The sequence below is a fragment of the Peromyscus maniculatus genome, chromosome 1 (assembly GCF_049852395.1).
Source record: "Peromyscus maniculatus bairdii isolate BWxNUB_F1_BW_parent chromosome 1, HU_Pman_BW_mat_3.1, whole genome shotgun sequence".
Classification (NCBI taxonomy): domain Eukaryota; kingdom Metazoa; phylum Chordata; class Mammalia; order Rodentia; family Cricetidae; genus Peromyscus; species Peromyscus maniculatus.
Window position 1 is genome coordinate 181,303,079 of NC_134852.1, and position 15,444 is coordinate 181,318,522.

Here is a 15,444-nt window from a genome sequence, read left to right on the forward strand (position 1 = left end):
GCGACCCTCTCTCCAGATGCTATAGCATTAGGTGAGTTACAGGCTTAGGAAGAAGAGTTGGTGCAGGCTTTCAGACGCTAAGATGGAGCTAAGAATCTTATTTTGTTTTGACTGGGTCTTCATCATATACCTCTTCAGGCAGAAATTTTAACTTGGTATTACCAGAACTGGTTCTGTATATAGATAGCCAGGTAGGCTATATTGAGACTTACTACAAATTGTTAGGGAAAAGTGAAGACAATATGTGTACACTGTGAGTGTGTGTGTCTCAGGGAGTTGGGATATGTTAAGGATTAAGGTGCCTGAAAAACACATTTCAAGAAAAATAGCCATTTTAAAACTTAAAACAATTCATTTTATTTCAGGTTAAAAAAAAAAGGTGGGTTTTTGTTTGTTTTTTGTTTGAGATGTTTTCCTATGTAGCCCTAGTTGGCTAGGAATTCAACAGGTAGCCTAAGCTGACCTCAGACTTGTGGTGGTCCTCCTGCCTCTGCCTCTTAAGTGCTAAGATCATAAGGATGAGATACCACAACTGGCTTTAAAATGTTTTAAAATGAACTTTTAGTTGAAGTGTAGCACAGTCCTAAGTGTACGGCCTGACAGATGTCCAAAACAAACACATCGCTATCAGTTGGCAGTCGTATCAGGAGCGCAGAGTAGTGCTAACATCCTGGTGGCCTTTTGTGCCTCCTGCTCGTTTTCTGTCCCCTCACTGTCACAGTCCTGTCACCATAAGCAAGAGCAGCTGAGAGGTGTGGAAGTTCTTGAGAGCTTCCTGTAGAAGACAAAGAGTTGTGCTCATAGAAATTGGAGTGAATGACAAAATGGCAGCTTTGGAATGCCTGGTTGCTTAGACCTGCCTAGAATAGAAAGTAGGGACATGAAGTTGTTGATTAATAGCATACCGGAAGTTTTTATCATGATAAGTAAAAATAAGCTAACACGATTGCCAAGAAACTGGCAAACCTTGCCGCATTGAAGAGAACCCAGTCTTACACTGCTAGATGGAAAGACACGCCAGCGGGAGGACTGCACACTCGGTGTCTGGACTGCGTCCACAGACGTGGGGGAGCAGGGCAGTGGAGCCTTGATGTGCCCGAGCCAAAGACTACTGAAAGATGCATTTCAGCCCGAAGAAATTAGTCTAGCAGGAAGTCATAAGTTCACAAACAATGTGAACACAAACATGTATTCAGCAAAATTACTCTTTAGTACCAACAATCTACTTTAATTGACCTTGTTTGTGTCTGTTCAAAAACCAACTCTTAGCTTTGTTACATTTTCTATTGTTTTTAAAATTTGTTTCATTTATTTTTGTCGGCTCTTAACTATTTCCTTCCTCCTAACTCTGAGTTTAAATTGTTCTTTTTCTCACTCCTGAGAAGCAATGTTAGTGTGTTTGAGACCTTCCTTTTATCTTTATGTAAGCACTTACTGTTAACTTCCTTTATAGAACCACTTTTTGCTGTGTTTAATTGACTTGTAGAACTAACAAAGACTACATAACAAATTATAAAAATATTTTTTAAATCATAAATTTGAACACATTTAAATTCTTTTTTTTTTTTTTTTTTGGTTTTTCGAGACAGGGTTTCTCTGTGTAGCTTGCGCCTTTCCTGGAGCTCACTTGGTAGCCCAGGCTGGCCTCGAACTCACAGAGATCCGCCTGGCTCTGCTTCCCAAGTGCTGGGATTAAAGGCGTGCGCCACCACCGCCCAGCTTTAAATTCTTTTAAGGTTTTGCATATTTACTCAAAGATAATCTTCAGAAAACTTGTAAGTTTGTATCCAACAATTGCCAATTGTTTTTTTTGTTTATTTTATACACTGACAGTTTCATGAGGCATATATTTTTATAACTAAAGACTAGTTCTAATTTTTTCTTTAGCAATTAAGTACTTATAATTGTATATAGAAATATGTTTCAAAATATAATTATTTTTCTTTTTTTGAGACAAGGTCTCACTGCGTAGTTCTGGCTGTCCTGGAACTCAATACATAGATCAGGATGGTTTTGAACTTGCAAAGATCTGCCTGCCTCTGCCTCCCAAATGCTGGGATTAAAGGTGTGCACCATGCCCAAGTTATTCATATTCAGAGGGAAAGGGAGTCTTCTACATTCTGGAACTCCCCGTGTAGACCAGGCTTGTTATTCTCTTAGTAGGTATTTTTCCCTTCTTAACTGGAGAACTTAGAGCAGTGCTTTGTGCATAGCAAATGCTTTAAGGTTTTGTTGGATTTATTTTCAGTTATTTAATTATTTTGCTTTTTCTAATGTACTTTCACTGTGTGGCCTTCCTCCTGCCTCTAGGCACCACCACTCCTGGTTTATTGTTTGCTGTTATAACCAGTGTTTTCCTTATGTCCATGATAACATATATTGGGAAGGTTCTCAAGTTTTTAACCCCAGTCATGAAATATTCCAAATAGGCCATCTCATATTTTAGCTGCCAGCTAGATTCTGGTATAATTGTCTAACTACAATGTAAATGAAAAATGAAAATGTGGATAACAGTACTTATTTTTTCATCTTCCATTATCAAAGGGCAACATCCTTTTATGGTAATGGTTTTACAGATCTCCCAAGCTTGAACTCTGTACACTGTCTTTCACCCCGTGGCTTCCTCCACCTCCAGTTCGTCACTGGGTAGCATTAAGTCTTGTGTTTGTATTACCTCTCATTGTCTACTCACACTGTTTGCCCAGCAGCAGCTGTCTAGCCCATTACTTTACCTTTCTAATTGTTGTTTGTGGTCTAAAGTTTAAATTCTTTGGTCTGGCATTTGCTTCTTTCTTTAACTTTGTACTCTAAGAGCCAGGATTGTATTTGTTGTAAGTAACTAGATGTCTGGTGGGAGGTAGATGGTTCCTGACACTGATTCAGCTGCTAATCATGTCCAAGTATGTTATCTCTTGGCCTTTCTTTCATGATTGCCTCATGGTTTTGAGGTGAGTACTCTGTCCAAAACTTCTTGTGCAAATTCAGGTAGAAAGAAGGTAGGAGGAAAAAGCATAAAGATCATGCTGATAGGATGGGTCTCGAAAAGCTCCCCAGTAACTTCTTTAATCTTGTTTTCTGAGACTGACTCACCTAGCTCTCCATTAGTAAGGAAGTAGTGTTTTGTTGGGCACTCAGCAATGCCCAACAAATTGAGCTTCTCGTTCAGAGGAGGAGGAAATGCTAGCAGTCTTGCTGCAGATATCATCTATGTTTGCACTCTTCCCACGGGGGGTATAACTTCTTACTGTTTTCAGTTAGCTTGATGAATTGTTGAGCTCATAGTGTACTGGTCCACTCTTCAGTACAGTGCACCTCCCTGGACTACATCTAAATCCAGTGAAGTTCTCAAAGTCAGTTTTTAAATAAAGATCATTCCCATCTGAAATGTTGTTCCTCCCTCCACTAAAGCAATTCTCAGGATAATTCATGTAGTAAGTAATGTTTCTATGTATGAAATCTTCTGTTGTCTGTAACTGGTTCTAATGCTTTTTAAAAAGATTATTTATTTTATGTGTATATGTGCTTGCCTGTGTGTGTGTGTGTGTGTGTGTGTGTGTGTGTGTGTGTGTGTGCATGCACCTCATGCATGCGTGGTGTCTGCAGAGGGCAGAAGAGGGTGTTGGAGCCCTGGGAACTGGAGTTAAGAGGACTGTGAGCCGCTGTGACATGGATGCTGGGAATCAGACTGGTTCCCCTGGAGGAGCAGTGAGTTCTCTTGATGGCTGAGCCTCTCTAGCTCGTGTTTGTTAGGTAATGCTACACGTTTCTAGTCCCCCGTTAGATCTATACTGGAAGCTGATGACTGTCCACTTGGGGCTCTGCTATCTTGTGCTGTGCTCTCGGTGCAGTGTGTACGGTACTTAGTCAGTGGAGCACGTTGACAGGATGGCTATCAATAGGACTTCGTTGTACACGAGAGATGGCTTTACTGGTATCACTGTTGGGGTTAACTTTATTGTTTTCTCTATAGGCCAATGTTCTGAAAAAGCCTCTGGATGGGAATGGCGTGCCTTACAATGACAGAAATGGAGGCATCCTCCACATCTCCTGTACATCAGAATGGCGATGTTCCTGGAAATGCCAACTCTGTGAAGCAGATCGATCCAGTCCTTCAAGTCTATCTGTACCATTCTCTTGGGAAAGCTGAAGGAGACTATCTGAAGTTTCCAGTTGGAGAGTATGTTGCTGAAGAAATTTGTGTGGCTGCTTCTAAAGCTTGTGGTAGGTATTAAAAATCAACTTTCTTATTATGAGTTATTATTTTACTTTTGTTACTCTAATACAATTTACATCTGTAATTTATTATGGCTATTAGCTGTGTTTTCACGTGCATAACAATTACAATAACATTCTAGAATTTGAAGTGATTGCCATAAAATAGATGTAAAAACAAATTGAAGCCTGTAAATGTTTTGAGACCATAGTTGGTGACTCAAGAATCTTGTCATGGGATATTCTAAGTCAGTCGTCTTTTTAAGTGATACAGGGTTTGCTATGTAGCCCAAACTGGCCTTGAACCTGCCTGTTGTCTCAGTCTCTCAAATTCTGGGATTACAGATATGAGCTATCATCTCCAGCTTCATATGTCAATCCTGAAACTACATCCTGAGCACATGTGGAAGTAGACTATCAGTTTGCTAGAATATATATTTGGGCAAAATTCTTATTTATCTCTATTTTGTGTGTATGTGTATTTTGCCTGCATACATGTCTTGGTGTACCATTTGTGTGCCTGGTGCCTGTGGAGGCCAGAAGAAGGTGTGAGTTACAGATGGTTGTGAGCAGCCCCCCAGGTCCTCTTCAGGAGCAGTCAACACTCTTAATTGCTAAACCATCTCTCCAACAGCTGGATAGAATTCTTGATTAACTATTTTACAGCAATAGGCATCATCATTTTTTTCTACTCCTGAAGTTCTCTCTCATCTCCATATATACACTTCTCTCTCCCTCTCTCTCCCTCTCTCTCTCCCCGCCCCCCCCCCCCTGTTGTTTTGGTGTACCTTGAAATCACTTTTATCTTGAAACTCTAAAACAGTTGTCTTAGTCAGTGTTCTGCTGCTGTGAAGAGACACCACGACCACAGCAACTCTTATGAAAGAAAGCATTTAATTAGGGCTTACTTATAGTTTCAGGGGTTTAGTCCATTGTCATCAAGACATGGAGGGAAGCATGGCAGCCTGCAGACAGACATGGTACTGGAGAAGGAGCTGAGAGTTCTACATCCATATCTGCAGGAGGAATGAGCTCAAAGTCCACTCTCCAGTGACACACTTCTTCCAACAAGGTCACACCTCCTGATCCTTTCAAATAGTGCCACTCTGGTGATCTAGCATTCAAATCTGTGAGCTATAAGAGCCATTCTTTCCAAACTACCACAACAGTTTATCTTTTTATGGCCTATCCAAAATTGTAGAACTGATAAATTTTACAAGACTACTGAGATTATTGAAGAAACATTGTGGTTTTTAAATGAAATATTTAATAAAAAGATCAGTTGATGTTTTACTTTTAAGTAATAGTTGTTTGATTGTACTGCTACAAGTAAGTTAAATATCTAATAATAGTCATAAAAATGGTAGCGCTAGTTTGGTTATGTGTATTAATGTTATATAACAGTAACAATCATTTATTAACTTAGTTAAAACATAAATGAGGTTAGCTGATTAGTATAGGTCAGAGTAGCCGTCCAATGTAGAGAAAATCCCAACTTTCCCGGAGCCTGGAACTAGATTGGCATCCAGCAAAAGACACTGCTCTTCCCATTTCCATTCCCCACAGAGCTGGGCTTCTAAGCAAGCACACAGCCACTCCAGCTTTTTATATGAGTTCTAGGAATTTGAACTCAACTCCTGTGCCTGAGAAGTAAATGCTCTTACCCAGGAAATATCTCTTCAGCTCTCTAGGAAGAGTTATGTTAGGAATTTCAAAATAGCTGTGTTCCTAACTTTTAAACTAGTTTAAAATTTTTTTTTAAAATAGGGCTGGGGCTGCAGCCCAGTGGCAGAACTAAGGCCCTGAGTTGAGCCCTGGCAACACTCATACATGCACATTTGCAAGCACAAATTTAAATATGAAATTTTTGCATTTCATTTTGGTGACAGTTTTACCTCAATCCATATTAAAGATGAGATAAAATGCTTAGCCTATTCAGTATCACTGATAATTTATTATTTATCAGGTTCAGGATATAAATGAAAGGCATAAGCCCTAAAATGTAACTATCCTCCCTAGTCTATTTTATCTATAGCACTTTTAATTTTAGATGCCAGTGAATAAGGATAAAGTGTGTAGCAAAACCCGTTCTACTTCAATAATGTTGCAGATAGTGTTCCATTAAGTGAGTGGAGACTGGGAACGGTAGCACAATGAAGAAGAAAAGAATTATATAGGTATAAAGCTAGATTACATAGGCCATCTCAAAGATGAAACCTTTTGTCTTTGATGAGTCCTTTTTTCTTTCTTGACATAAAGGTAAGTTAATCGAATGTTTTATACTTTCCTCATAGCTTTGTTTTAGAGGGAGTAGGTTGCTTCCCTTTTTCATGTTTAACACCCACCCATCCACCAAAAGCTACTAACAATGCTGATAATTTCAAAATAAGCATATGGAGCTGGAGACATGGCTCAGTGGTTAAGAGCACTTGTTGCCCTTGCAGAGGACCTAGGTTTGGTTCCTAACACCCACAACAACCTTTAATTCCAGTTCCTTGTGATCCATTGCCCTTTCTGACCTCCAAGAGCACCAGGCACACTTGATGGTACATGAAGGCAAAACACTTATGCACATATAATTTTTTTTAAATCTAAAAAAAGAAGAGATACAAAGACTACATAATAAAATCATTAAAATATTCATTTTTTTTAGTTTAAATTTGTAAGTATTCTATGAAAATATGCTTTAGCTGGGTTTAGTGGTGCATGCCTTTAATCCCAGCACTTGGCAGGCAGAAGCAGAAGGATCTCTGTGAGTTCATGTAGTGCCAGAACTTTGTAGTGATAACCTGTCTTGGACTTAAAGCAGATACACGCCCCCCCCCCCCACACACACACACATTGCCCTGATGCCATTGCCACACTCTTGGATCACTGTGGCTTGGTAGGAAGGTGCTGCTTATTATTTGCAGGGTTGGAGATTGAACCTAGTGCCTCTCCTAGGCACCTCAGGTGCTGCTAACACTGAACTCTCTAATTTAGCCCCGTCGAACATTTGTAAACAGGAAGTAGGAGTTGTTAAACTTTGTTGTTCTTTTATAAGATTACGAGGCAATTTTAGTCCCTTTGTTTTTTTCCCATAAGTTTTGTGATTAACTTACCATTTCTACATAAAGGATAGTTGAAATTTCAGTAGTGATTACATTGCATATATAGATCCATTGGGAGAACATTGCTACCTTTTTTTTAGTGTTACAATTTTATTTTACAAAATTATCTAATTTAATTAAAAAATTTTACACAGTATATTTTAATCATGTTCTTTCCCCTCCTCCAACTTCTCCCAACTTCATAGTCCTTCTCTCTGAGCTGGGATTTGGTCTGGTTTCAGCTTGTACAGTCACAGTCTCTGGGAGTTCGTTCCTGTGCGCATCAGTCCTTTTGTATCTGGAAAATACTACTGGAGAGATCAACCATCTCTGGCTCTTAACATTTCCACCTCCTCTTCCTCATAGATACTGAGCCTTGAGAGGAGGGATGTGATAGAGAGAGACATCCTATTTAGGGTGAGTGATCCCAAGTCTCTCAGGTGTTAGTCATTAGCCTAAAATATAGATTCTTCAGAAACTAGAGGGAGCGTCAGGCAGTTGGGAGCAATACAGGTTACACCCTCGATAGCAGCGGTCCTCAACCTTCCTAATGCTGTGACCCTTTAATACAGTTCTTCGTGTTGTGTGACTCCAACCATGAAATTATTCCGTTGCTACTTCATAACTATAATTTTGCTGCTGTTATGAATCGTAATGTAAATATCTGATATGCAGGGTATCTGACCTGCAACCCTGTTGGTGTTTGGTTTCACATGGGTCCGTGGAAGAAATAGGGTCATTCCAGGATGAATTTTGGCTTTGCAGCATCAGTGGAGCTAGTTTCTGGTGAACTGACTGACTGACAATGCTTTGAAAAAGGCCTTTTTTATTGCTATACAATTTACACCTTAGCAAGTCAGTTTCCGCATACCAAAAATACTTCAAACAAAAGGTGTCAGCGCTGAAGGTAACATCACAGAAGGCGGTTCAAAGCCTGGGCTCACACTCTGGAATACAAGCCAGCTGCAGTACTGTGGGGGAACTCCTACTATATGACCCCCAGAAAGGTTGAGAACCACTGCTCATAGCATTACAGCCCTGTGTAGCCCTTATAATGGGATCCTTAGCTCTACAGTGTTGCAGCTCTTAGGTGCTCATAGGAATTTGGTGTTTTTTAGCTCTTAGCAGCAACTAGAGTTGTAGATACCAGACAGGCATAGGTATTGAGATTCCTAACCCTTGACAGTGGCCAGTATTACAACTCTGAGGCTTGGGGAATCTGAGACCCTTGTCCTAAAGGTTTGACAGGTCTCCAGAAGGCTCCCAGTATCATGGGCCTGGAGTTCCTCTTCTCTGGCGCTTTACAGAATTCATTTATTCCTGAGCCTCAGGCTCTGTTCTTTCGTTCGTCCTTCAGCTGTCTCCTTTGCCGCCTTTGCTCTTTGGAGCTGTTCTTCGGCCTCTTCTTCAGCTGTTCCGCATTTGGTTACACCGCTGGTGTTTACGGCTGAGTCTACCAACCGTGAGCTGCTGCCCCGCTGCTGCCCTGGGTCCTGGCCATTGTTGCTCTGCTGCCTTGTCACTTCTTCTGTCACCAGCTCAACCCACAGGCCAGAAATAGGGGGAGCAGGAGAGGTGGTGGCTCTTAGCTGCTCACTTGGTACAGCTAGGAGTGTTTGAACCAGTCACAGAAACCCGGCGTGTTAAAGAAGGTTTGCGCTTACACCAATCACAGCACTCCCCCTTAGGTGCCCGGCACAGGAGGCCTTTGTCAGGCCAGGAGGGAAGTGTTCTGCCTGGTGGGAAGGGCTGTGTGATCATCCTGAGTGAACCAGGGCTTATGATAGGACAAGTCCAGCACAACCTTCTGAAACAGTGCTGGCTGAGAACACTTCAGGAGCTGGAACAAGCACTTGTGTGGTTTTCTTAAGGAGTCCATGGAGTGCGCAGAATGGCCACTGTTGGCTAAGGGTCGTCCGGTCTGGCTTTTTGTTCAAGGAAACCAGGGCAGGAAGGAAAAGTCTGACGGCTGCCAATTAGGGAGTCAAATTGCCCTTTTCTCCAATATCTACTCATTTACCGGAAAACGAGCATGAGAGGGAAGGTTTATAGTAAGAACTCAGGCCGTATCATTGACACAGCTAGTGAGTTTAACAGTGCTTACTTAACACGTTCGCAGTACCTCAGAGGTGGATGGCCTCTGTTCTGCCTCGAGTGATTAATTCTAACATATTTGTAAAATTTTTCTTTTAATGTTCTACTTATTATATTGTAGCCAGAGAAGATAACTTTGGATGGTTTTAACTTAATGGATTTATTAACAGTAGTTTTGAGACTGTATAAACTTGGAGTGTACTTTAATACATGCACTTAAAGGTGTGTGTTCTGCTGTGGGGGGCAAAGCTTTTTATATGGCTGTTGTAGCTAGCTGATTTGTGGGGTTGCTTGGTGAAGTTCTTGCCTTTATTGTTCTTTGTAGTTTTCCTGTCCATTATTGAGACAGTGTGTTCAATTCTCCAACTGCTGTTGTTGAGTTGTCTGTTTCCCCCTTTACTTCTAAGGCTTTGGTTCATAGTGTGGTGAGACTTGTTCTATCTTTTGGTTATGATGTCTTCTTTTAATGATGATATTGTGTTTTGTCTTTGTTAATTTTTCACTTTAAATCCTATTTCCTGGTATTAATATTACCATGCCAGCTTCCTTTTGGTTACTATTATGTAGATTTTTTCCCCATCTTTCTTCTCCTCTCAACCTATTTGCATGTTTAGATTCTGAGTGAGTCTCTTATGGATGTCATGTAGTTAAGCCATGTATTTTTATCCCTTGAGAAATCTCTGCCTTTAATGGGAATTGGTATAATGTATGAATTTGTATTTGAAATAGTGATAGGGAGTATTAATTTCTACTGTTTCATTCTTTTCTATCATATATATATATTTGTTGTTGTTTTTCTTCCTCCCTCCCTCCCTCCCTCCCTCCCTCCCTCCCTCCCTCCCTCCCTTCCTTCCTCTCTTTTTGTTTTTTCGAGACAGGGTTTCTCTGTGTAGCTTTGTGCCTTTCCTGGGACTCACTTGGTAGTCCAGGCTGGCCTCGAACTCACAGAGATCCGCCTGCCTCTGTCTCCCGAGTGCTGGGATTAAAGGCGTACGCCACCACCGCCCAGCTTAAGGGGCATTTTTCAATTGGGAAATTTCGATTTTTCTTCTATTGCTTATTTTTAATTTTTTTTTTTCCGTGACCAGTGTGGATACTTGGAAATTTTCAGCTCTCTGAAATTCACTACAACTTTATGACTCAGATGATCACCTATTTTATTTATATATACATATTAGTATTTTGCATGCATGTATTTATGTGTACCATATGCATGCCTGGTACTTGCAGAAGCCAGCAGAGTGTGCTGGATCTCCTGGGACTGCAGTTAAGGATGGCTCTGAACCTCTATGTGGGAGCTGGGGACTGAATTAGGGTCCTTCAGAGGGCACTAAATGCTCTTAATCACTGAGCATCTCTTTAACCCCCCGAGTTCTTGAACATTCATTTTTTAAAAAAAAATTTTTTTTAAAGATTTATTTATTATATATACAGTGTTCTACATGTGTCCCTGCAGGCCAGAAGAGGGCACCAGATCTTATTGTAGATGGTTGTGAGCCACCATGTGGTTGCTGGGAATTGAACTCAGGACCTCTGGAAGAGCAGCCAGTGCTCTTAACTGCTGAGCCATCTCTCCAGCCCCCCCCCCTTTAATTTTATGTGTATGTGTAAGTTCATGTATATATGTATGTGCAGCATGTATGTGCTTGTTGTCCTTGGAGGCCACAGCAGGATGTCAGATCCTCTAGGACTGGTGTAGCTAGAGTTTTCCTGCATTGCCCACAGTCAGGACAAATCTTTGTCACCCACCAGTCCCACAACCACTCAGACCCAACCAAGTAAACACAGAGACTTATTTTGTTTACAAACTGTATGGCCGTGGCAGGCTTCTTGCTAACTGTTCTTATATCTTAAATTAGTCCATTTCTATAAATCTATACCTTGCCACATGGCTCATGGCTTACCGGTACTTTACATCTTCCTTGTCCTGGTGGCTGCTGCAGGCAGGGACTCCTTCTGCCTTCCTGTTCTTTTATTTCTCCTCTCTGTTAGTCCCTCCTATACTTCCTGCCTAGCCACGGCCAATCAGATTTTATTTACTAACCAATCAGAGCAACTTGACATACAGACCATCCCCCAGCACAGCCAAGTGCAGACCATCTCAAACACCTGCACTCAGGCCCGTGGTCCTAATCATCCTCTATTCAGACCTGCTGGGTAAAGCCACGAGGAACCCGAGAACCGGCTCCCACAGGACATACAGAACATCCCACAGCAGACTGGAGTTAGAAATGACTGTGAGACACCTGATACAGGTGCTGAAAACTGAACCCCAGGTCTTCTACAAGAGCAGAAAGTGTTCTTAACTGCTCAACTCCCTCTCTAGCCCCAGATGAGCAACTTTTTGTTTGTTTGTTTTTTGGTTTTTGATTTTTTTTTTCAATACAGAGTTTCTCTGTGTAACAGCTCTGACTGTCCTGAAACTCGCTCTGTAGACCAGACTAGCCTCAGACTCACAGAGATCTCCTGCCTCTGCCTTCTGAGTGCTGGGATTAAAAATGTGCCCCACCACTACCCAGATAACCCTTTTTTTTTTTATGTTTCACATACATTTGAAAATTGTATGTTCTGTATTTGCCAGATATATTATTCTCAAATATAAACAAAATTTAAGTTAATCATGGCTTAAAATTTCTATCTTTGGTGTTTTGTGGGTTTTTTTGTTGTTGTTTTGGTTTGGTTTTTGGTTAGTCTCTGAGAGATTTTAAATTTTGCTGCTTTTCTAACAATTTTTGCTTCGTGCAATTTGAAGTAATCTTATTAGCCATATATAAATTTCATTTATCATTCATCAGTTTTTCTGTTGACTCGAACCCACTTGGTATTTTTTTTTTCTCAATGAATATTTTTCTTGAAGTTTTTCTATCTCTAATTTTGACTTACTGGGTTTCTTTTCATTTTTGTTAGCATAGTATGTAATATTTACTCCTTTTTAAATTTCAATTTGTGTCCTTATATTTAAAGTTTAACTTATATAAAAGTAACACACAATCTTAAAATCCAGATTGATAGACTATGTGTTTTAATTCTCCTGTTTACATTTAAGATAATTATTAATATAATTATATTATCTTGTTATTTGTTACATCTTTTTTTAATGTCTGTTTCCTTCTTAACTGTTTTGACCAAGAATTTTCATTTATTTTATTTGATCTCATGTATTAGATATTTTATATAGCTTTTAAAATTTTTTTTATTTTTATTTATTTATTTTATTTATTTTTATATAGCTTTTATATAATTTATTTAATGATTATTCTACAGGACATTTTTGGCTTATTGCCAATTGTATAATAGTATAACATTTCCAAACAACTCAAGAACATTATAATAGCTTCATACCATTCTTTTCTATTCTTTATATTATTGGTAGAATTTACTGTTATGTACACCTTAACCAACACAAGGAACTTATAGTATTGCTGACTTAAATAGTTACTTCCTTTATTGCCATTTTTTCTGTATTTGTGCTTGAATGCGTTGTGCTTTTCTTTCAGCCTAAGGAGCTGCTTTTACTATTTTTGTGATGCACGTCTGCGGGTGACAACTCCTTTTAGTTTCTGCTTATCTGGAAGTGTCTCCCCAGTCTCCAGCTCTGTGTGTCTAAGCATTTTATTGACTTAGTGTCTTAGTTCCTTTTCTGGTGCTGTGACAAACACTATCAAGGCAACTTAGAAAAGAAAGCATTTAATTTGGGGGCTCCCAATTCCAGAGGGCTAGAGTACAAGACCATCATGACCTGGGAACATGGCAGCAGGCCGGCCTGGCTCTGGAACAGTAGCTGAGAGCTACATCTGATTCACAAGAAAGCCAAGAGAGAGCTCGAAGAGCTCAAAGGCCACCCTCAGTGACGCCTTCTGTAACAAGGCCACAAGGCCACACTTCCTGATCCTTCACGGGCGTTCAGGCAGACCAGCCTAGGAGTCACTCTTAGACACCACACTTAGAGTTTGTGCTTTTACTAGACAACTCAACCCATTGAGTTTCAGATTCTGCCTTTGGATGTGATAGGTTTTGATTTTCTGGCTTACCCCCCCCCCCCCCACACACACACTTGAGAAAAATTATCTGTTCTGTTGTTCATCTTCAGCTGTTTAACTCTGATGCACCTGTGGGTTGCTTTTCTTTTTCTTTTGCTCTGGGTCCATTTAATTTGTAGGTTAATATTTGTCTTTAGCTTTGGGAAATTCTTGGCCATATTATCGTAAATGGCATGTAAATTAGTTGTTGTGTCTGAGCTGCCTCCTTTTATATATGTAGTTCATCTTCTCCCAGTCTGTCATTTTTGTACTTAGTTTGGATATCTAATATACATGTGAAATGTGTCTTTATGCCCACTGTTTCTGCATGCTCTTGAATCCATGTGTTGTTGGTGGTGTCAGCATCATTTTAAAGCTTATTAGAAATACAGAATCTAAGGCTCTTTTTTAAAAAAATTAATTTTTCCCAACATAGTATTTTGATCGATTATTTGGGAATTTGCACCCTGATCACACTCACTTTCCAGTCCCCCCACCCTTGTGACTTCCCCTCCCTGAAAAGAAGAAGAAAAAGAAAAACAACAACACAAAACAAGTCCAATTTGTGTTGCCCATGCACTCACTGGAGCACGGTCAAATTCCCAGTGGCCAGCCCCTTAAGGAAAACTGAGTCCTTGCCCCCACCCCACCCCACCCCAGAAGCCCTTAGCATCTTTATCACAATTTTAGAGTCCTCTTCCTTGGTTTTCTGTCTAGGCTGTTACTTTTTGGTGGGGTGGGGTTGCGGTAAGGGTCACAGAAGCCTTCTGTGTCCCTTTTTTTCAACTGTGAGTCTGCGGTCATCGATACCACTGCAGAAGTAGCTGCCTTGCTGAGGCTCCTTTTCAAAACCACTGAAGAATAATCTGTACTTTAATACAACTTTCAGGTTATTTTACATACATTAAAGTTAGATATAGATAGGCCAGGTGGCGGCGGCGGCGGCGGCGGCGGCGGCGGCGGCGGCGGCGGCGGCGGCGCACGCCTTTTAATCCCAGCACTCAGGAGGCAGGGCCAGCAGGATCTCTGTGAGTTTGAGGCCAGCCTGGTCCACAGAGTGAGATCTAGGACAGGCAGCAAAGCTACACAGAGAAACCCTGTCTCGAAAAACCAAAAAAAAAAAAAAAAATAGATTTAGTTAGGAAAAATAACAACTAGAAAACTTTTGTTTTTGGATTTTATAAACCCCAGTTAAGATGTGTGCCTGGAATCTTTACAGTTGAACCTATCTTACATACCTAGGATTTGCTAAGTACTTTCATAATATTATTGCTTTTATTCTTCCCATGAACTTAGTTTTCTTGTCCTAATTCTATAAATGTTGAAACAAAAAGCCCTAGAGAGATTATCACATACATACCTCATTAGCACGTAGCTGAACTCAGACACTTCTCTCATATCTGACTGTGCTCACGCTGAATAATTACATCACCTCCTTCCAATTTGGAACCCTTTTTGGTTTTTGGTTTTGTTTGTTTGTTTGTTTTGAAGACAGGGTCTCTCTGTGTAATCCTAGAACTCACAGCTTGCCTCTGTCTCCCAAATGCAGGGATTAAAGGTGTGTGCCACCATGTCTGCCTCAAAATGGAGCCATTTTGAGGAGAAAGTATACTGTTAATAATTAGGCTAGTACATTAGACATAAACCAGAACTTCCTTAGTCCAACTAGGCTATATGCAACCATATGTATGTATGTATGTATGTATGTATGTATGTATGTATGTATGTATGTATATGGTGTCTGCAACTGCTGTGCTACTTATTCCCTTTCTTTTCTCTGAATGTGTTACAGTTCCAGAAGCATTTGAAGGTAATAAACACGCACCTCCATGGCTATGCACTTGATACTGCTTTCTGGAGTAACACAGCTAAAGCCAAAATTACCTTCAGCTTGTGTATCACTTCAGAAGCCTTTCTTGATGTTTTTACTCCACTTGCCCCTTGATAACTTTTCATCTCTCTTCTGTGCTTTGTTTTCTGTGCTCTTAATTATAACCACACTTGTTGGATTATAAATTCCAATGTCATTT

At 40.3% G+C, this 15,444-nt stretch overlaps 1 protein-coding gene across 1 annotated transcript in view; it reads left to right on the forward strand.

Moving 5' to 3' along the window:
• Positions 1–15,444, forward strand: part of Jak2 (Janus kinase 2) — a 71,412-nt gene that overhangs the window by 6,649 nt on the left and 49,319 nt on the right. Inside the window, exon 3 of the mRNA XM_006991075.4 lies at positions 3,971–4,221. Within this exon, the coding sequence (XP_006991137.1) occupies positions 3,996–4,221 (226 nt within the window). The 5' untranslated portion in view covers positions 3,971–3,995. The remainder of the gene's footprint in view (positions 1–3,970; positions 4,222–15,444) is intronic.